Source organism: Odocoileus virginianus, chromosome 15 (genome assembly GCF_023699985.2).
Source record: "Odocoileus virginianus isolate 20LAN1187 ecotype Illinois chromosome 15, Ovbor_1.2, whole genome shotgun sequence".
Lineage (NCBI taxonomy): Eukaryota > Metazoa > Chordata > Mammalia > Artiodactyla > Cervidae > Odocoileus > Odocoileus virginianus.
The window spans coordinates 2,965,286-2,980,668 of NC_069688.1; the positions used below are offsets into that span (position 1 = coordinate 2,965,286).

The 15,383-nt window shown below is 47.6% G+C and overlaps 1 protein-coding gene across 5 annotated transcripts in view; it reads left to right on the forward strand.

Moving 5' to 3' along the window:
- The window catches only part of FAM135B (family with sequence similarity 135 member B), a 258,917-nt gene that overhangs the window by 180,537 nt on the left and 62,997 nt on the right, over positions 1-15,383 (forward strand). For all 5 annotated transcript variants that reach the window (XM_070476955.1, XM_070476954.1, XM_070476956.1 and 2 more), the window contains exon 7: positions 271-397. In XM_070476955.1, coding sequence (XP_070333056.1) covers positions 271-397 — 127 coding nt within the window. The remainder of the gene's footprint in view (positions 1-270; positions 398-15,383) is intronic.

Consider the following 15,383-nt stretch of genomic DNA (forward strand, 5'->3'; position numbering starts at 1 on the left):
TCTCCAGGCAAGAATATTGGAGTTGGATTGCATGCCCTCCTCCAGGGGAGTTTCCTGACCCAGGGATTGAACCCACATCTCTTCCGTCTCCTGCATTGACAGGCCAGTTCTTTACCTCTAGGACCACCTGCTATCTCTTCTGATCGGCTTGTCTCACAGGCTCCCCAGCAGCAGCGTCAAGGAGGCTGAATCAGTGGCCCCATCTTTTCCTCTACTTCCTTTGACAAAAATTAGCCACATTTTCAATTCTTTCAATTCCCTTCTTTACAGTTTTACTCGCCCAGGAAGAGGCTCCTGGCTTGGGAAAGGCGGCCCAGACACAGGACCAGAGCAGTCTAGCCTTTCCCTGGAAAACCTGGTCTTCGGAGCTGGATACTGCAAGCCGACCTCCTCAGAGGTAATGTCTTCATGGGGGCAGTGGCCCCAAGACTGCAGACTTCACTTGGCAGGCCGTGCCTGCTCTGTGAGACTTCTGTTCATTTCAGATGCCCCACGCGGAGTTTCTTTGCTCCCTCCATCCTTGTCTCTTGTTGGCCCATCCGTTCCTTCTTTGGTTGGCTGCTACATTTATCAAACGTATTCCTAATGCCAGGCCCCAGGATAGTGCAGAGAGGAGGGTCTTCACATGGTACCCCTGTCATATGGCCCCTTGAAAAATATGGTTCCATGGAGTTCATGGGGCACATTGTAAGGGGCTTCCTCTGGACCAGGTGGCACATTGTAAGGGGCTTCCTCGGGACCATGTGGAACCTCAAAAGCCCTTTGGCCATAAGCTCATTTCAAAACCTGGCTCTGTCCTTCATTTGCTCACTTCTCTGAGCCTCAGTTTTCCCACCTATAGAATGGGGTTGCTGATACTTAATCACCTCACAGGTGAGTATGTGTGTTCGTTGCTGTAATGGCTAAGTCCCAGCCCTGCTCCAGACCCCCCGAGGCTTGACCAAAGCTTTACTGTGACCGCATCACAGCCCAGCTTCTCCCTCTATCCCATGCCGCTTCTCACTGCTGCATATACTCTACCTCTGAGACCTCCCCTGTGGACTCACCTGCAAATCTCCAGCTTAGACTCTGTTTGCCCAGAAACATGGTTTGGAACATCAGGGCATATCAGAGGTTGTGGATCAATTCAATGCATCTTTGACGACACTTCCATCCCCAGACAGGGGCCTTTGCTGGGACCATGGGAGCACAGGGTGTGATGGTGATCGGGTGTCTGCCCTGAAGGAACTCCTGGGTGCCTGTTTGCACATCCTCGAATGCTCATTCAGATGCCACCCCGCTCTGAGAAGCGCTCTCTGATCTCCTAGCAAGAAATTCTCCCTCCCAAATGCTTTCTCTACAGTCAACTCTAGGCATCTCTGTCTTTCCTTCACTGGACTCCAGACAGCAGGGGACAGAGCCCAATGCCTTCAACTTCCACATCCTTAGGGCCTGGCACCATACCTGGCACATGTGGTTAACCCTCAGGAAATGTGTGTTGGATGGATGACTGATCCAAGTACCTGGTTATGTTCATAGAACTCTGAGCAGTGAGAGCGCTGAGTCACAGAGGGGTTCCTTGCCTTATATGACGGCAGACAGAGAGCAAGGGGAGAGTGCGGCATCTCCATGGACACTTGGATGCCAAGCGGGGACTTTTCAGAAACCGTGGACCTGGTGTGGGGTGAGGAACAGTGTAGATCCTCTCAGCCTGTCTGATTCTGTTACGCCTGGAGAGGCAGAGAGAAGGCTATGCTTTCAAATAGCTGCTCTGCTCAATACTTTGTGATGTGGCAGACTCTATTAACCCTGTAAAAATTCAGCCTCCTCCAATCTAAAATGGGACAATACCTATATCTTAGAAAGGATTTTAGTTCAGAAATAGGCTCACAGCAGGCGCAAGATACAGTATCTTTTTTTTCCCTCCATTCTTTTCTTGGCTATTTTCGGGGATGTGTGTCAAAGAAGACATCTCTGTCTTTCACAAGAGTCAGATAAAATAGCTTATTGGTGGGTGCTCAGTGGTGAACTTGCTCACAGCTCAATGGGCTATTTTCAGGACCAGATTCTTTTCCTGTGCATTTTCCATTTGGGTCCCATCCGATTATGTGGGCTCAGAGCCCCGTGCCCATCCTGCGCCTTCCCCTCCCACCCCCCGCAAGGCAAGGGCTGCCAAACAAGGACTAAAATCCACTCCCCCGCCTCCCTCGCAGGCTGTGCCTTCAAGTCCCCGAGAAGCCCAGCGCATTAGCAAATAACATCACAATCCATGCAGATTGCAGCATCAGCTGGAGCGATTAGGGAACAGGTGTTCCCTTCAAAATAAGCCTTTGTGTGAAGAGACATGTGCAGGAACTAGAGATTCTCAGCAAAGTAAGGTCATCGGCGTGAAAAATCATCGGTGGGTGAGGGTTGCCATGACGTGACATGCCTCCCTCCCCAGGAGCCCAGATGTCTCTGGCCCTGCAGCCTCGCTCTTTCCTGCAGCATCTTAAGCAAAGAGGGCTTCAAATTTAGGGTTGAAGCTGGAGCTCGCATCCCCTTCCCCTCCTACCTCCAGAAACGCCAGCAGCTTTGCCCCAGGGGAACGGTTTTCCCTCTCCCACTCATGGCTTATCTGTCAAAGAGGATACTAATGTCTGCCTTGCAGGGTTGCTGAGAAGATTAAATGAAATAAGCGTATAAAATCCTGCAGCAGAGAGCTTGGCACAAAAGTGCTCAATAAAATCCTCTGCTGGTCTTATTTTTCTTTGAGTTTATCCACATAATTAAATTGAATGTTACTCCAAGAGCCTCATGTTTTCATGTGGGAGGGACGTGGAGGGTCTTAGATGTTCCCTGTTCTTGGCTTCTGCTCCACCCCACTGTGTGACCCTGAGCCAGATAATTGCCCTCTCTGGGCCTCGGTTTCTCAATGTCTAGAGAGAGGATGGAATGAGATCATGCTGGAGGCCTCCTTCAGTCCTGTGTGCTGCCTCACACTGTAATAGCCTGATACTTCTTGGTACAACTGGGGACACTTGGCTTGGCTTGGCGAATTCAGATTCTCCACAGAAACGGAATCAACAGGATAATAAGATCACATGTGTGTATACACACACACACACATGTGTAAAGAGACAGAGAGGAAGACAGACTTATTTTAAGGAATTGTCTCATGTGAATATGGAGGCCAGCAAGTCCAAAATCTGCAGGTCAGGCTAGTAGGCTGGAGACCCAGGGGAGAGATACAGTTTGAGTCCAAAGGCCATCTGCTGACCGAATGAGCAGCTGCTTCCTTCTTTCGAGTGGGGAGGACGAGTAACGTGTGTGTCCGTCTTTTTCTTTTCACATCTTCAACTGGTTGGGCGAGGCCCACCCATGCTGTGGCGAATCACCTTTACTCGTGATTCAAATCATGGTTTAAACGTGAATCTCCTCTGAAGCACACTTTCACAGAAACATCTAGAATAATGTTCGACTGCCTATCTGGGTACCACGGATGGGCCCTATGGACACGTAGAATCGACCATCAGTGCTCAGGAAGGTCAGGAATCCAGGGACTCAAAGAGTCCTGAGGGACTCTTCCTCAGGAGCTGGGGCACACTCCCTTTCTTCTCGCTGAAAGAAGTGGGGTCACTCCACTGCCCGGAGGAGGAACAGCCTCGTGGTGGAGACACACAGACGTGAGGACTCCCCTCATTCCCAGAGCTCTGCCTCCTTGAGCAGCGGAATCTGGGTGTCTGTTCACTTCTCTGCTAGTCCCTTATTCAGCCCTCCACTCTGCGGGCATCTGTGCGCCGCAGGGACAAAATCAAACAAAACTCAGTCCTTACCCTCAGTAGGTCATGCGATCTAGCGTGTGAGGCAAAGGAGTAATTAAACTGTTTAAATTCCATGATTGTGTGAAAAGTGTCAGTTCAGTCGCTCAGTCGTGTCCGACTGTTTGTGACCCCATGGACTGCAGCACACCAGGCCTCCCTGTCCATCACCAACTCCCGGAGTTTACTCGAACTCATGTCCATCGAGGCGGTGATGCCATCCAACCATCTCATCCTCTGTCGTCCCCTTCTCCTGCCCCCAATCCCTCCCAGCATCAGGGTCTTTTCCAATGAGTCAACTCTTTGCATCAGATGGCCAAAGTATTGGAGTTTCAGCTTTAGCATCAGTCCTTCCAGTGAACTCCCAGGACTGATCTCCTTTAGGATGGACTGGTTGGACCTCATTGCAGTCCAAGGGACTCTCAAGAGTTTTCTCCAACACCACAGTTCAAAAGCATCAGTTCTTCGGCACTCAGCTTTCTTCAAAGTCCAACTCTCACATCCGTACATGACCACTGGAAAAACCATAGCCTTGATTAGACAGACCTTTGTTGGCAAAGTAATGTCTCTGCTTTTTAGTATGCTGTCTACATTGGTAATAACTTTCCTTCCAAGGAGCACTTCTTTTTCACTTTTCCAAGTGAAAAGTATGATACTCGTTATTTGAAATCATGCTTTTTTAAATTTTGTTTTTATTTGTTGTCCTCACTGTGCAGCATGTGGGATCTTACTTCCCAGACAGGGATCGGACCCACACCCCCTGCAGTGGAAGCAGTTTTAATCATTGGACCACTAGGAAAGTCCCCGAAATCACATTTCTGAATGCCTGCTTTACACCAAGATACTCTATTAAACCACTGATGCATGTGAATTCCATCCATTTCCACAGAACAGTTTCCTATTTCCTTTGACAGCTGAAGAAACTTAGAGAGAGGTTAAGCCATATCTGTAAAGTCATACAGCTGGGCAGGGGCCAAGCTGGCATTTTAACTCAGCCTGATTCCAACTCCCCACCCGTCTTCAGCTGCTGAAAAAATGCAAGTATTATTTGCTCAGTTGTGTCTCTTTGTGACCCCATGGGCAGTAGCCCACCAGGCCCCTCTGTCCATGGAATTCTCCAGGCAAGAATACTGCAGTGGATTGCCATGCCCTTCTCCAGGGGATCTTCCTGACCCAGGGATTGAACCTGGGCCTCCGGCACTGCAGGCAGATTCTTTACCAACTGAGCCAGCAGGGAAGCCCCTCCGTTAATCAGCCACTAGGTTGATGTTAACCAGAGAAAGGGCTTTGGCTTGTCTGCTCTGCCCATGCAGATGAATGGTTGATTGGTTCCTGTGGGTATGCCTTGCATGGGGCACATGCTCAGGAAGGCTTTGTTGAGTGAATGAGTGGCTGAGATCCTGGAATCTGAGAACATCAGGATGAAAGAGATCAAAAGCCTGAGCCGGGAGGCGGTTAGGCCTTTAACTTTCCTGCAGATCTGTTTTGTGCTGGTGCTCTGAGCCTCACCGGCCCTCCGGTGGAGATCACAGAAGACATGCTGCCCGAGCAGATGACTGTGCCTGAGATGAACATGCTGGTCACCAATGTGAAAGCCTTCCTTCCTCCGCTTCCCTTAGAAGGTGCTTCCCCAGACGGAGGAACGTGTGTCCTTGAGAGGAAATGCTGGCTTCCTTTTGTTTGGATTACTGAGAAGTGTAGAGCAGCATCTTCCTCAAAGGGCGTGATGCTCACCCAGCAAGTGTACACATGTGCGTGGCTTTGTGGCCTGACAGCCCCGCCCTCACTGATGGGAGGCGTGTGCCTGTCGGGGGTGGGGGTGCAGAGGGAAACTGAGGCACAGGCCTGACTTCCACGTGGAAATCTCCCCTCTCCCAGGTGCACTGTGCTCTTTAGTTTTTTCCTTTTTGCTCCATTTCTGTTGGGTTCTTTGCTCTGTACCCTTTCCTGTAAATACAGCCTTGCTCCTTGTCAGCATCTTCAGGTCCCTCTCGTGGGGATCTGGAGTCATGAGGGTGAGGCGTGGACATTTGTTACTACTGTTAACACCTCATTAGGATGCCGTGAGGAGAGACACTGCTGTTGGTTTGCTCACTAATCAGGTAACCATCAGGCACGTCCCGTGTCTCAGGCTCTGCACAAGGGTGGTGATGTAGGGTGAACGAACATGGCAGCCTCGACTCCCACCTCGTGGGATGCTGTCATTTCTGTTGGCCTCGGTGCCCGTCTGAGCTGCTGGCACATCGTAGGGGCTCAGTTAACGTTGGAGGCACAGTTGAGGTGAGAGGAGACCTCACTGGATTACCTTTTTTAATGTTTATTTACGTATTCATCTGGCTGCATTGGGTCTTAGCTGGTATCTTTGTCGTCTCAGGCAGATCTTTCACTGAGGCACTGGGACTTTCTAGTTGTCATATGTGGACTTGGTTGTTCCATGGCAGGTGGGATTCAGTCCCCGACCAGGGATTGAAGCCTCCTCCCGCACATTGCAAGGCAGAGTCTAAATCACTGGACCGCCAGGGAAGTCCGCTTCATTGGATCCTTGGTTCTCTCTAGTTGCTGCAAGTGGGGGGCACTCTACTAGTTGCGGCGTGCAGGCTTCACAGTGGAGTGGCTTCTCTTGCTGTGGCTCACAGCTCTAGGACACGTGGGCTTCGGTAGTTGCAGCATAGGGCCTCATTAGTTGTGGCTCAAGGGCCCTAGAGTGTGCAGGCCTCAGTACTCGTGGTTAATGGGCTCCGTGGTTACAGCCCGCGGGCTCCGGAGGGCTGAGAAGTTATGGCGCATGAACCGAGCTACTCCGCAGGGCATGTAGGATCTTCCTGGACCAGGGATCAAACCCGTGTCCCCTGCATTGGTGGACAGATTCTTATCCACCGTGCCACCAGGGAAGTCCACCTTCTACTATTTTGAGGATTAAGTTGGCAAACGCTGTTGTGTTCTCCCTCTCCCTCTCTGCCAAACAATTTCAGCATTCTCGTTTAAATGATTATCTAATTTCCTAAAATCCTGTGGAATAAATAGCAGGTTGCTAAATGGTACCCAGAAAATGATGGGCTTTCTGTTACATCAGCCTGCTTGTGGATGCAATATAACTGTACAGGTTATTTCTAAAAGAGGATATAAATCAGTGGAAATGGGCTTTACGTGCAGAAGTCTACAGTATTGATTATTTATGCACCACCCTTTTCATTAGTGAAGAGCTGCTTTATTCCACACTGCCTGCTTTCAATGCCTTGCTCCTCTGCAGAAAACCAAGGCACAATGGGAGGTGTCAGCTAGGACAGGAGAGGATGGTACCCTCCTTCCCAGACTGCCCTGCATTTCCTCACTGCATCATCAGTGTCCAGGGCAGCAGACGCTCAATAAACACATACCGAGGGACTTCCCTGGCGGTCCAGTGGTTCAGACTCTGCTTTGCGGTGCAGGGGATGCGGGTTTGGGCTCAGGTCCGGGAACTGGGATCCCACAACCCACAGAGCACCTGAGCCCGTGTGCTGTGACTTGTGACCCCACGAGCCACAGCTGGAGTCCAGGTGCTGCAACTGAGAGCCGATGCAGCTAAATAAATAAATATTTTTAAAAATTTAAAAAAATATAAAAAAAAATAAACACATACCGAGTGAATACAGGATGTGGACACAGCAGAACATACAGGCAATATCACCAGGTTTGGAGGAAGAAAACCTGTAGGCCTAAGGTCAGGTTCTTCCATGGGTGAACTGTGAGAGCTTGGGCATCAGGTCACCTCTCTGAGCCTATTTCTTCTTGTCTTTTGTTGTTATTCAGCCACTAAGTCATGTCCAACTTTGTGACCCCATGAACTGCAGCACACCAGGCTTCCCTGTCTTTCACTGGCTCCTGAGGTTTGCTCAAACTCATGCTTATCGAATCGGTGATGCCATCCAAGCATCTCATCCTCTGTCATCCCCTTCTCCTCTAGCCCTCCATCTTTCCCAGCATCAGGGTCTTTTCCAATGAGTCAGTTCTTTACATCAGGTGGCCAAAGTATTGGAGCTTCAGCTTCAGCATCAGTCCTTCCAATGAATATTCAGGATTGATTTCCTTTAGGATGGACTGGTTTGATTTCTTGGCAGTCCAAGGGACTCTCAAGAGAAGAAACCTGCTCACTTTGTAAATTCTGCTTGGGGTTCAGATGGGAGCGGGGGCTCCCCCTCGGCATACCCCTCTCTCTCCACTGTCTTCTCTCCCGTCCTATTCTCCAGGGATGATGAAATGATGACACCACGAATCACATTTGCCTTCTAACGTAATTGTGCCAGCTAAATATATCGAACACTTCCTCATGTTAGGCTCTTGTTGGATATTTTTAATATGCTGTCTCTCACTTCCCTGCACAGGTTCACATGCTGTAGTTGAGGAAACTAAAGCTCTAACAACTTCAGCAAATAGCTCAGCATCAGACAGCAGGTCCTTGATAGGCCTGGCACATGAGCCCAGGAATGACTGCATCTGAGCCCTGCCTTCTGTCCACTTGGAATCATTATTCACCTGCTTGTCTCCTTTAATCTTCCAGTGAGTGAGGGACCATGCCTGCCACTCTGGGCATCAAGCATTCAACACAGGTATTTCTTGAATCAATAATTACATTAATTTAATGTCTTGTCCTTTTTTGTAAATAATAATATTTTTTGAAGAACTCAAGTTGAAGCCATTCTGTGTGTACTTTTTCAGACGGTGTTTTTAGTTAATGCTCACGTGTGAGGTTGAGTGATTTCACCATGAACAAATTAGCCTCATCTCTAGTCTCATGGAATTTACAATCTGGCCAGAAAAAAATACTGAAAGAATAATTTCATGCAAAGTAAACATTAAGAAAGGGTCATCTACAGTGCTGTAGCTCTGGTGGAACACGAATTGGGGGAGGGTCCCAAGGATACTGGGGTGGGACTTTCCCAGTGGTCCATTGGCTAAGACTCCGTGCTTCCAATGCAGGGGGCCCGATTTTGATCCCTGGTCAGGCAGCTAAATCCTACATGCTGAAACTAAGATAACAAGTAAATATTCAGAATAGTCATACCATATTATAAAAAAATATCAGAGTGATTGAGGGCAGGCTTCTCTGCAGGAGGAAATTGAATCTGCTTGTTCAGCTGGAAGGTACTCAGGATGCAAGACTGAGTTTAGGTCCATCTTTCGCCGTGACTAGTGGCTTCCCGAGTCCTCCATCTTCCAAAGCTAGGCATCACTGCTGCGGCTGCGGCTGCATCACTAGGGGCCTCCAAAACCACGTGGCCCATCTTTCTTTTTTCGAGAGAATATCCTTTGCTTGGAGTTTTTATATATTGCCTTATTTAGCATGTTTCTATAGAATACCTATTTTCATTGCCCTCCTGATGGATTAAGACAAGCTCAGCCAAGGGAGAGATGTGGACCCCACATCACAAGGGGTCAGTCTTTGGCTTGGGGTCTGCTAGGCAGGCCTCAAGGAAGGTCAGGCTTCCCGAACTCAGAAACACTCACGAAACACTTCTCAGAGTGAAGCGTCTCTGAGTCAAAATGAGTGGATTGTCGATTGTAGCTGGGAGAGGAGGGGTGGGCAGGAGTGATAACAGGGCCACGGGCAGGGAGTGAGAGGGCAGGATACATCCGGGGACTCCAGGGAGGTCAGTGTGGATGGACATGGGGCTGGGAAGGTCACAGTGGTCTGATCATTAGGAACCCTGGAAGCTAGCTTAGCCACAAAAATATGGCAAGTAGGGGATTGGAATGACAGGATGGGTTGTCATCCTTGCTGTTATGTAGAGGACTGATTAAAGGAGAGTTTAGAGCTGAGGCCAGAGAGGCAAGGTTGGAGGCTAGCGTAGTGGTCCAGTAAAGAACAGAATAATTACCTGGGCAATGAAGAGGTGAGTTGAGCAGGGAAGAAAGATAAATGGATGTCAGAACTGCAATTGAAGTAGAATGGGGAGACTTGAAAAATAAGTGAATGGTCAGGGATCACTACAAATAATCAACAAAATAATTGTTGGTCAGGGATAACTACAACTTGGTTGTGAGCTAGGTTCCTAATAAAGAGAGTAAACTTGATTCACACTCAAGTGTGAATGGCTGGAATAATCCATTTTAGGTGACCCTAATTGACAATTTAGGAATCAGTGAACTAAAATGGATGGGAATGGGCAAATTGAATTCAGATGACCATTATATCGACTACTGTGGGCAAGAATCCTTTAGAAGAAATGGTAGTCAGCAAAAGACTAATGGTCAGCAAAAGATTCTGAAATGTAGTACTTTGGTGCAGTCTCAAATTTGACAGAATGAATTTGGGATTGTTTCCAAGGCAAACTATTCGATATTACAGTAATGCAAGTCTATGCCCCAATTACTAATGCCAAAAGAAGTCAAATGATTCTATGAAGACCCACAAGACCTTCTAGAGTTAACACCAAAAAAAGATGTCCTTTGCATCATAGGAGCTGTGCTTAGTCGCTCAGTCATGTCTGACTCTGTGACCCCATGGACTGTAGCTTGCCAGGCTCCTCTGTCCATGGGGATTCTCCAGGCAAGAATACTGGAGTGGGTTGCCATGCCCTCCTCCAGAGAATCTTCCCAACCCAGGGATCGAACCCAGGTCTCCCGTATTGCAGGTGGATTCTTTACTATCTAAACTAACAGGAAAGCCCCAACATAGGGGATTGGAGTGCAAAAGTAGGAAGCCAAGAGATAGCTAGAGTAACAGGCAAGTTTGGCCTTGGATAAATGAAACAGGGCAAAAGGCTACCAGAATCTTTCCAAGACAACACACTGGTCAGAGCAAACACCTTCTTATGACAATGCAAGAGATGACTCTACACATGGACATCCCTAGATGGTCAATATTGAAATCAGAATGGTTGTATTCTTTGCAGCTGAAGATGGAGAAGTTCTATACAGTCAGAAAAACCAAGACTAGGAGTTGACTGTGGTCCAGATCATGAGCTCCTCATTGCAAAATTCAGGCTTCCATTGAAGAAAATAGGGAAAACCACTAGCCCATTCAGGTATGACCTAAATCAAATCTCTTGTGATTATATAGTAGAGGTGGTGAATAGATTAAAGAGATTAGATCTGATAGAGTGCCTGAAGAACTGTGGATGGAGATTCATAACATTTACAAGAGGCGATGACCAAAACTATCCCAAAGCAAAAGAAATGCAAGAAGGCAAAGTGGTTGTCTGAGGAGACCTTACCAGTAGCTGGGAAAAGAAGAGAAGCAAAAGGCAAAGGAGAAAGGGGAAGGTTTACTCACCTGAATCTAGGAGTTACATTTAAAAAGATGAATGTTTATCTCACAAAAGGGGATATATGCTATTCTCTCTGCCCAGAATACCCTTCTCTGACCCCTCCCATCACTCCCTCCATCCAGAGAACTCCTAGTTAGCCTTCAAAACCCAATTCAGTCATACCTTTTATGTGAAGCTTTCTTTGACTACCCCAGATAACCCTAAGCTGCTAATTTGTCTATCCTACATTTGCACTTTAAGCATACTTCTCTCATTTTACCTAAAAGTAATAACTGTTTAATGAGTCTTTTATTTCATCATTTGAAAGCATTCCATGAAGGCATAGTCATTCATCTCAATACTCAAAATTAAATCACTCCAAGGACATTTTACCCTCCTTTCTCAGGGTGAAACCAGGTCACCCCTTGAGGAAACAGATGACAGACTTGGTCAATAACCAGAATTTTAAGCAGAAAAGGAATTAAGGACCCTAGGAGTGAGCTGACAGTGTCCAGAGTTCTTTGCCTTTGTCCTCTTTGTGGATATAATGACAGTTCATGGTGGGGGGGTCTACATCAAGGAAATTGGGGGCCAAAAGAAATGGAGCCCAAACGCTTGACCACTGCAAATACTAATGACCGAGCTAGAGAGGAGGGCACAGTTCCAGCCACAGAGGCAGTTGGCTGGGTATTGGCTCTCATTCTGCCAGGATATATTTAGCATTGTGTGAATGTGAAAACAAGATCTGAACATAAAGGATTTCACTGCTAATGGATTTGTGGGACCCACTTCTCTCAGCTGGTTCTTGATAGATGGCAAGGGCCTGTAACTGACTTTGCCCAGCATAGTGGTTATTCATTTGTTTCTTTCTTGACATCTAGCTGGGTAGATATCTTCCAATGGAAGTCTTGATGTCAGAGAGAAGGCCGTTTCTATTTACTGTGGTCTTAGTGGAAGGGACACTGACACAGGAGCCAGAAGCTGGAGATTCTAGAACTGATTTCCCCAGTGTCTATGCTGTGAGACCCCAGCAGAGCCCACCCCCTGCAGATGGGCTGAATCAGGAGATGCAGAACCTTGGAGCTGGGTGGAGCGGAGGTCTGGAAGAAACCGCAGAGATGCTCCCACATACCCTTCATTATTTTGTAAATTAATTTTAATTGGAATGTAGTAGCTTTCCAATGTTGTGTTTGTTTCTACTGTATAGCAAAATGCATCAGCATATGTTACACATACATCCCTTCTTTTCTGACCCTCCTCCCCCATTCAGGTCTCTATAGACCCCTGAGGAGAGTAGACACTCCTTAGTTATCCATTTTATACATAGTATTGATAGTGTGTATACGTTAATCTCAGTCTCCCAATTCATCTCACCCCTCTCTTTTCCTTACATTTGTTCTCTGCATCTGGGTCTCTATTTCTGCTCTGCAAGTAAGATCATGATACCACTTTTCTAGATTCCACATGTATGCATTAATATGCGATACTTGTTTTTCTCTTTCTGACTTACTTCACTCTGTGTGACAGTCTCTTGGTCCATCCGTGTTTTGCAAATGGCACAGTTTCATTCCTTTTTACCGCATTCTTTTAGGCATCTACACTGTTTCCACTGTCTCCCCATGTATTTCCCATGAGGTGATGGGACCACATGCCCATCACCTCATGGGAAATTCATGGGGAGACAGTGGAAACAGTGTCAGACTTTATTTTTTGGGGCTCCAAAATCACTGCAGATGGTGACTGCAGCCATGAAATTAAAGGACGCTTACTCCTTGGAAGGAAAGTTATGACCAACCTAGACAGCATATTAAAAAGTAGAGACGTTACTTTGCCAACAAAGGTCCGTCTGGTCAAGGCTATGGTTTTTCCAGTGGTCATGTATGGATGTGAGAGTTGGACTGTGAAGAAAGCTGAGCGCCGAAAAATTGATGCTTTTGAACTGTTGTGTTGGAGAAGACTCTTGAGAGTCCCTTGGACTGCAAGGAGATCTAACCAGTGCATCCTAAAGGAGATCAGTCCTGGGTGTTCATTGGAAGGACTGATACTGAAGCTGAAACTCCAGCACTCTGGCCACCTCATGCAAAGAGTTGACTCATTGGAAAAGACCCTGATACTGGGAGGGATTGGGGGCAGGAGGAGAAGGGGACGACAGAGGATGAGATGGCTGGATGGCATCACCAACTCAATGGACATGAGTTTGAGTAAACCCCGGGAGCTGGTGATGGACAGGGAGGCCTGGTGTGCTGCAATTCACGGGGTCGCAAAGAGTCGGACACGACTGAGAAACTGAACTGAACTGAACTGAAGGACTGCACTTCCCAGGCACACTTGGAATTAAGGTTTAAGCCTTAAGACTAGATTCTGGTTAAATGGGAACAGAAGTGATACAGGCCTCTTTCCCCACTCTTAAAACATCTTGCTTGATTGTCTGGTCTTTCTTTCCTTTCCGTGGTGACTTCAGTGGTCATATGTTTAGGAGGGCAGTGGCACCAAATAGAAGAATTTGGATCTACAGACATCCTTAGGAGAAGAGCCACACAGGAGATTCTCTGACCTCTATCAGACTTTGGGAAAATAGAAAGAAAAAAAAAATGTTCAGAAACTGAGATGTAGTGGTTGCTTGTTATATAGTTAGTATTAAGAAGAATTTGTTCTTTTCTATGTGTCAGGCACGGTGGAAATCGAAAATGCAGGGCACTGACCTTAGCAATCAGTAATCTAGAAATGGAGACTTTGGTTTCAGAAGATGGACACAGGAGGGCCCATGCTCCAGGTGGCAGGGCATCTGGTAAACTGTCACCGCTGAGAATTGGAAGGCAGACCACAAGCTTGCCGAAATGTGTCTCTGAAGGGAGGTTTCTCAGACTCAGCACATTTGATATTTTGGGACATTTGGGGACACTGGGGGGTGGGTAATTCTTCGCTGTCCTGTGTGTTACAGAGCATTTGGCAATATCCCCCATCTCTGCCCGTTAGATGCCCCAGCACCTGCTACTCAGTTGTAACAACCAAATATATCCCCAAACATTGACACATGTTCCCCAGGAGGCCAAATTTTCCCTGGTTGAGAACCTCTGCTCTGGGGAAAGAGGTCAGAAAACAGAAAGTTAGCAGCAGCATGTCTGTATTTCGTGTGGCTCTGTTTGGGGAGGTGTTACAGGAAGCTGGTGAGCTCAGGAGGGAAGTAACTGTCTTCCAAACACACACGGGAAGGAAGAGAGAGTCTGTACAGAAGTTTGGGGAATGGCACCGCTGGGAAGTCTCTTTCTCTTTGAACACAAACATTAAGAAGACTATGTTAAAAAGCAAACAAAAACTTTGTGTGACAGGAAAACTTCTCATTTAAATAAAATGACAGTGGGATTTACTGTTGGCTCAGTGGTAAAGAATTCACCTGCCAATGCAGGAGACAAGGGTTTGATTCCCGGTCCTGGGAGATTCCACACAACTCAGAGCAACTAAGCCCGTGCTCTAGAGCCCAAGAACTGCAACTCAGGAGCCCACGTGGCACCATGACTGAAGCCCGCGTGCTCCACAGTGAGAGAAGCCGCCGCGATGAGAAGCTTGCATGCCACAGTGAAGAGCAGCCCGCACGCTCTGTAACTGAAGGAAAGCCTGCAAAACCATGAAGACCCAGCACAGCCCAAATAAATAAACATACAAATAAAGTGACAGGGGCTGGGGCAGAAATCAGATTAATGCTCCAAATCTCCTACATATCGACCCAGAAACCTTCAAGTCAACTTCCATTTAGTTCCTAAGAGAAACCCGGAGGCAGAAAATCAAAGAAATGGAGCAGATTTAAGAGCACATGGAAGAGACTAGAAACAGATGCCCCGACAGTCTAAGCTGTGGTGCTGAGAGAGTGCACACAGCGTCGTGAACCCAGTGATCCTCCTTTAAGTGAGTTTCTCCAATAATGGAAATACACAGCAACCAGCTGATTGGTGACACTGTTGCCCAAGTGAGTGTGGTATGTGCACGCATGCACACACACACACACACATACACACAGTGCTTGCAGAGGCACATGTGGTTATTTGCAGGAAAGATGAAGCAGTCCCCCCAAAGTCGCTGTGTTCTGGTTTGAACGCAATCAGCCAACAAGCAGGGCAGTGTGCACTTATTTTCCTGAGTCCCCGGCTTCTGTCTTTGGCCTGAGATGTGTGCTGGCCGAGGAGGAGCAGGTGCTGCAGGCAAATGGCTGGAGAGTCCTGGTAACTGGAGGGTGATCAAGGGCCTCTTGCTGCAGTGCAGGCAGAACTTGCAAGCCCAGCTACCCTCTTTGCTCCTTCCTCCTTTCCCCAAGGCTCGCCCTGGACTGAAGGTGCTCTTGCATTGAAAAGGAGGAAAGTGAAATTGGGATGGGCAATTTCAT